At 53.4% G+C, this 6,726-nt stretch overlaps 1 protein-coding gene across 1 annotated transcript; it reads right to left on the minus strand.

The window, feature by feature from the left end:
• Positions 1-297: 297 nt before the first annotated feature.
• CD70 (CD70 molecule) lies at positions 298-6,417 on the minus strand. Its single transcript, XM_032169436.2, has 3 exons — positions 6,103-6,417; positions 5,304-5,337; positions 298-2,631 (listed from the first exon to the last, which is right to left on the minus strand). The coding sequence occupies exons 1-3, from the start codon at positions 6,262-6,264 to the stop codon at positions 2,246-2,248; spliced, it is 582 nt and encodes a 193-aa protein (XP_032025327.1). The 5' UTR covers positions 6,265-6,417; the 3' UTR covers positions 298-2,245.
• Positions 6,418-6,726: the final 309 nt, after the last annotated feature.

A 6,726-nucleotide genomic window follows, 5' to 3' on the forward strand; every position in this document is an offset into this window, starting at 1 on the left:
TTTTTTTTTTTGAGATGGAGTTTTGCTCTTGTCACCCGGGCTGGAGTGCAATGGCACGATCTTGGCTCACTGCAACCTCCGCCTCCTGGGTTTAAGTGATCCTCCTGCCTCAGCCTCCTGAGTAGCTGGGGTTACAGGTGCTGGCCACCGTGCCCGGCTAATTTTTGTGTTTTTAGTAGAGACGGGGTTTTACCACGTTGGCCAGGCTGGTCTCAAACTCCTGACCTCAGGCGATCTGTCCACGTTGGCCTCCCAAAGTGCTGGGACTACAGGCATGAGCCACCGCGCCTGGCCTGTAGTCTTGATTTTTATCCCACTTAGTGTGAATGTTAACACTTCTCATTGTAAAAAAAAAAAAAAAAAAATAGGTGTGGTGTTTGATTACAAAATGCCGTCCCGACCTCACTGAGGTAATGCATAAAAGATGGTATAAGCACTGGGTGCGGTGGCTCACGCCTGTAGTCCCAGCACTTTGGGAGGCCGAGGCAGGTGGATCACAACAAGGTCAAGAGATCGAGACCATCCTGGCCAACATGGTGAAACACGTCTCTACTAATAATAGAAAAATTAGCCGGGTGTGGTGGCGGATTTCTACAGTCCCAGACTTGGGAGGCGGAGGCAGAAGAATTGCTTGAACCTGGGAGGGTGGAGGTTGCAGTGAGCTGAGATTATGCCACTGCACTCCAGCCTGGACAACAGGGTGAGACTCCATCTCAAAAAAAAGATGGTATAATCCTGTACACTATCTTTAAATGCTGGAAAACTCTGAGTTCCAAAATGTTTTTGAGGTCCAGGGCAGTGGCTCATGCCTGTAATCCCAGCACTTGGGGAGGCCGAGGTGGGAAGATGGGCATTTCGGGAGATTGGAGTTTGAGACCAGCTGGGGCAATGTAATGAGACCTCATCTCAAAAAAAAAAAAAAAAAATAGCCGGGTGTGGTGGCCTGTGCTGGCGGTCCTAGCTATTTGGGAGGCTGAGGTGGGAGGATCACTTGAGCCCAGGAGTTTGAGGCTGCAGTGAGACAGGATCATGCCACCGCACTGCAGCCTGGGTGACAGAGCAAGACCCTGTATTTTCAGTAGAGGTGAGGTTTCACCACGTTGGCCAGGCTGGTCTTGAACTCCTGACCTCAAGTGATCTTTTATTATTATTATTTAAGTTCTGGGATACATGTGCAGGATGTGCAGTTCCGTTACATAGTTAAATGTGTGCCATGGTGGTTAGCAACACCTATCACCAGGCTGGAGTGTAATAACGCGATCTCGGCTCACTGCAACCTCCGCCCCCCGGGTTCAAGCGATTCTCCTGCCTCAGCCTCCTGAGTAGCTGGGATTACAGGAGCCCTCGACCACGCTTGGCTAATTTTTGTATTTTTAGTAGAGATGGAGTTTTACCACGTTGGCCAGGCTGGTCTCGAACTCCTGATTTCAAGTGATCCACCCACCTTGGCCTCCCAACTCGTTAGGTATTTTGCATTGTCTGCTTTGAGAGACAGTCACCCAAAGTGATCTTTGTGTTTCCTCTCTTGTCAAATAGATGCACCAAGGAGAAAACAGACTTTTTTTTTTTTTTTTTTTTTTTTTTAACAAGGAATCTCACTCTTGCTCAGGCTGGAGTGCAGGGGCATGATCACAGCTCACTGCAGCCTTTGACCTCCTGGGCTCTACCCAATCTCCCACTTCAGCCTCCCGAGTAGCTTGGACTAGCACACCACTACATCTGGTTAATTTTTGTATTTTTTGGAGAGATGGGGGTCTCACTATGTTGCCCAGTCTGGTCTTGAACTCCTAGGCTCAAGCGATCTGCCTTCCTCAGCCTCCCAAAGTGCTGGGATTATAGGCATGAGCCACGGTGCCCAGCCCGCTTCCTCTATTCTTCAAACATCCCTAACCAAGAACATTTTTTTTTTTTTTTCTGAGACAGAGTCTTGCTCTGTTGCCCAGGCTGGAGTGCAGTGGCACAATCTCGGCTCACAGCAACCTCCACCTCCTGGGTTCAAGTGATTCTCCTGCCTCAGTTGGCCGAGTAGCTGGGATTACAGATGCACGCCATGAGGCCCAACTGATTTTTTTGTATTTTTTAATAGGAAAATGAAAGAAAAAGCTCGATGCCTTCTCTTGTCCTGCCACCATCACCCCCCACCGCACCCCCACCCCAACCCCGGGTGGCCCCTCTGTGTACACTTTTTCTCTTGAACTTAAATAAAATAAAATAAAATTTTAAAAACCCTAATCAGAAGCAGCGGTCAGGGGCGCACCCACTGCACCCCAAAGAAGGTCTCATCAGTGTTTCGGGAAGGCAAAAGTGTCCCAGTGAGGTTGGCGCAGAGTGTGTCCCCTCGGGCCAGGGGCGTCAGGCGCTGGGAGGCAATGGTACAACCTTGGTGGAAGCTGAGACGCAGCAGGCTGATGCTACGGGAGGCAGGAGAGCAGATTCCCACGGCCAGGGTGGTGGGGTGGTGCCTGGAGGTCGTCGTGGAGGAGCAGATGGCCAGCGTCACCTGGATGTGTACCATGTAGATGCCATCACGATGGATACGTAGCTGCCCCTTGTCCAGCTCTGGTCCACGCAGGAAGGAGCGGCCCAGTGCTGGGCCCCCCTGCCAGTATAGCCTGGGGTCCTGCTGAGGTCCTGGGGGCACAGGGTTAGAGGGATGAAAGGATGGAGGTTTAGGGGAACTGAGGCACAGGGGGTCATAGAGAAAATCAGATATAGAGATCGAGAGTTAGAGATCAAGGAATAGGTCGGACGTGGTGGCTCATGCCTGAAATCCTAGCAGTTTAGGAGGCCAAGGTGGGTGGATCACCTGAGGTCAGAAGTTCAAGACCAGCCTGGGCAACATGGTGAGACCCCCATCTCTACAAAAAATAAAAAGTTAGCCAGGCATGGTGGTGCACGCCTCTGGTCCTGGCTACTCTTGGGAGGCTGAGGCTGGAGGATCGCTTGAGCCTGGGAGGCTGAGACTGCAGTGAGCTATGATCACGCCACTGCACTCCAGCCTGGGTCACAGAAACCCTGTCTCAAAAAAAAAGGGGGGGGGACAGAAGGTTAGAGATCTAAAGGGAAGGAGAGAGGGGTAAGGGGAGAGGAGTAGAGAGAGGGAGACAGAGACACCAGGGGAGAGAGAGACAAAAAAAAAAACAACCCAGAAATAGACAAAGGTAGAGATAGAGGGGGAGGGAGAGATATAGAGAGAGGATGCAGAGAGAGAGCATGAGAGAGTAAGAGAGAAAGAATGAGAGAGCGAGAGAGAGAGAGAGAGCACGAGAGAGCATGAGAGAGAGAGTGTGTGTCAGAGAGAGGACACGAGAGCTTGAGAGAGTGCACGAGACAGTGTGAGAGCGAGCTCGAGAGAGTGCATGAGACTGTGTGTGTGAGAGAGAGAGTTACAGAGCTTGAGAGTGCACGAGAGTGAGCGAGAGAGTGAGAGAGACAGCACGAGAGACAGCGTGCGCACGAGAGAGCGAGAGAGACAGCGCGCGAGAGAGTGCACGAGAGAATTCCCCAAGGGAAGCCTGCTCGGGTCACACCCTGAACCCCAATAAAAGCTTTGGCTCCCAGTTCCCTTTTTTTTCTTGCTCTCCACCCTCTGGTTGAGTGTGTGTGTCTCAGAGAGCTCCCCTACCTTCCTGTTGGTCCTCTTCTCTCTAGGATCTTCATTTTCTTTAGAGACAGGGTCTGGCCCTGTCACCCAGGCTGGAGTGCAGTGGTGCAATCATAGCTCACTGCAGCCTCAGCCTCTGGGGCTCAAGCTATCTCCCACCTCAGCCTCCCGAGTCACTGGGAAGTGGCGCGCGCCGCCATGACCAGCTAATTTTCAAAATTTTGTGCTAGAGATGGTGGTCTTGCTATGTTTCCCAAGAAACATAGTCTTGAACTCCTGGGCTCAAGCGATCATCCCACCTCAGCCTCCCAAGCGCTGGGATCACAGCCGTGAGCCACGGTGCTCGGCCATATTTCACGTGTTTCATCGCAGCGTCTCCTGTCTCCGTGTCTTATCTGACTGACACACCTGAGCCTCTCACTCTCCTCTTCACTCAAGGCTCTCTTGGAGACTGGCTGTCTTGTTAGGAAGGAACTGAACACAGGTCAAACAGGAGCCACAAGGGTGTTTACCAGGCTTGCAAATTTCCTGTAAGAGTGACACCTGGTCCCCTGTCAGACACTTAGGCATGACGTCATCCACCAGAAGAAAGAACTGTCCTGTGAAAGACATTGTCAACACCCGTGGCCACCACGCCTGGCGCCCCATCGATGTGAGGCTAGAGTTTACAGCCACTCTCCAGAAAGGGGCCTCAAGACCAAATTACAGGAAAAATATGGAAGAGAGAGAGAGAGAGAGAGACATATCAGGCAGGGATCAGAGACCCAAGGAGAAGAGAGAGAAACAAAGGTCCCTTCCATTACAAAATGGAAGGAACAAAACACGCAAGCCTGCAGTGATTTTAGTCTCTGGGGATGAACCGTGGAAAAAAAGAGGAAGAAGCGCGTTTAAGAGAGGCTGGGAGGAGACAGATACTCCCACCTAGAGCAAAACAGTTCATTTCATCTCCCTCAAGGCTTCTTGCCAACGCCGCCCACTCAGAGACCCCTCCTCCTCACCGCCGCGACTCCACTTTGAATGAAAACCCCCAACCCTGGCATGCCCGGATTCCCCACCCACCTCCTTGCCTGATTTTTTTCTCTAAAACCTGCTCTTGGCCTGTTTTACTCTACGTGGCATTGCTCTGTTTTTCACATGTTCATTTTTATTTTTATTTTTTGTCATTTCCTCCTCGGTAGGAGTGACAGTAGAAGGGAAGCTCACCAGGCAGGGATTTCTGTCTGTTTTGTGCGCGACTGCAGGCGTGAGCAACCACGCTGGGCCGCCTCTCTCGTTTTCATTCTCTCTTCCTCTCTGTCTCTCCCTCCCTCTCTCTCCGTCTCCTCTATCCGTCTTTTTTCTCTTTCTCCGTCTCTCTCCCTCTGTGTCTCCCCCCCTTCCTCTCTCCCTTGCTCTCTCTTCCTGCGTCTCTCCCTGTTTCTTTATTTCTTTCCCCTTCTTCTCCTGTCTCCGTCTGTCCCCTCTGTCCCTCTCTCTCTCCTTGTTTCTCACTGTCTTTCCCTCTCTTTCTCTGGGCCTCTCCCTCCCTGTCTTCTCTCTGTCTCCCCCTCTCCGTTTCCCTCCCCATCTCTCCCTCCCTTTCTCCCTCCGTCTCTCTCTGTGTCTCTTTCTCTCTCTCTCCCCACTTGTCTTTCTATCTCTTCTTCCTTCTCTCTCTGTGTCTCTTCTTCTCCCCGTCCCTCCACGTCCCCTGTGTTACCTGTGTGATTCAGCTGCAGCTCAGCTATGTCCCACTGGAAGAAAAGACCAGAAAACAGGGCACGGACGTAAGCAGAGAGGTTCTGTGTGTCCCCTGTGCCAGGAGCTCTCTTTTCTCTGTCCATTCTCCTTTCCACCTCTCATCCCACGGCGCGCACGGGTGATTTTATTTCATTTTATTTTATTTACTCTTAAGACTTCTTAAAGAGGAAGCAGGTCTGAACCAGCGGGGAGCGTAAAGTCGAGACCTTCAAAATAACTTCTTAGTTTCCCGAATCGTTTTCCTGGATGTCACTGGGCGCGAGGGCACCGCGCGCACCGGACTCTCTCCGCTGCAAAGGCGCCCGGCGCGGTCCCCAAGGGGACACCTCCCCCACCCGGAGCGAATGGCTGGGGCCATCCCGTCCTAGGAGGCCCCAGGAAGCCCCCACGCCCAGCTTTGTGAAGCCCCCAGCAGCCTCTGAGTCAGCCTGCTGGGGGAACACCAGAGCCGAGTCATCTTCCATTTCCATGTGCGCCTACCTTTCCCATCCCGGGATCTCCCTGTACCTCCTGGCAGGGCTGACTCTCTCGGAGCCCCTACACCGGGCAGCCTGGTCCCCGCCTTGCCTGCCTGTTCTGGTCTCTGTCTCTGCCCTACCAGATCTTCCTCCCTGGCCTCTTTGTACCCATCTCATTCTGTCTTTTCGGTCACGCGCCTCTCAGTCTCCGCCCTGGTGCACGGTCCCCGCGCCCCTCTCCGTATTCTCTGCCGGAATAAGTTGGGATGTTTTCTTCCCACCTTTTCCATCTCAACTCACCCCAAGTGACTCGAGCGGCAGCTGCTGCTGAGCCTGTGCCAGGCGCTGGATGCAGACCACGAGGCAGATCACCAAGCCCGCGACCAATGGGACCAAAGCAGCCCGCAGGACGCACGCATAGGGCCTGCGCCGCACCGAGCAGCCCGAACCCTCCTCCGGCATCGCCGCGGCGATCACCTTTGCTAGCGCAGGCGGGGCGATGGGGTCGCAGAGCGCTGCCGAGGAGGAAGGAAGCAAACTGCAGCCCCCTCCCGGGGCTCCTGGGCGTCTACTTGCCTCAACCTGTCAGGGGACCAGCCTGCCCCTCTCTGGGGATGTCCGGTCGGTCGAGGGGAGGGACTTGAGCAATTGGCGAGGGGAAATTCCCTCCAACCGCTGCCAGTCTGCAGATCCTAAAGTGGGTGGAGGCGGTTGCCAGGATGCAGGCAGTGGCCCCGGGTGAACCTCAGAGTTACCTGCCCCCAACCCCTCCCCGCCCGACCTTCAGGCAGGAGACATTCAATCTTCCTATTCCCCTCTCCACCTCATTCTTCTGGGGCCCATTCATATTCAACAAACCTCCACTGCACATTTATTAGGGACGAGATTGTGCTGGGCACTGGGGATACAGCAGACATCCAAGAA

Source organism: Hylobates moloch, unplaced genomic scaffold (assembly GCF_009828535.3).
Source record: "Hylobates moloch isolate HMO894 unplaced genomic scaffold, HMol_V3 SCAFFOLD_12, whole genome shotgun sequence".
Lineage (NCBI taxonomy): Eukaryota > Metazoa > Chordata > Mammalia > Primates > Hylobatidae > Hylobates > Hylobates moloch.

Coding starts and splice junctions, on each gene's coding strand:
- CD70 (XM_032169436.2), bottom strand. CDS start 6,264: ATGCCGGAGGAGGGTTCGGGCTGCTCGGTGCGGCGCAGGCCCTATGCG. Junction 5,338..6,102: donor TGCCGCTCGAGTCACTTGGG/GTGAGTTGAGAT, acceptor CTTTTCTTCCAG/TGGGACATAGCTGAGCTGCA. Junction 2,632..5,303: donor GCTGCAGCTGAATCACACAG/GTAACACAGGGG, acceptor CTGTGCCCCCAG/GACCTCAGCAGGACCCCAGG.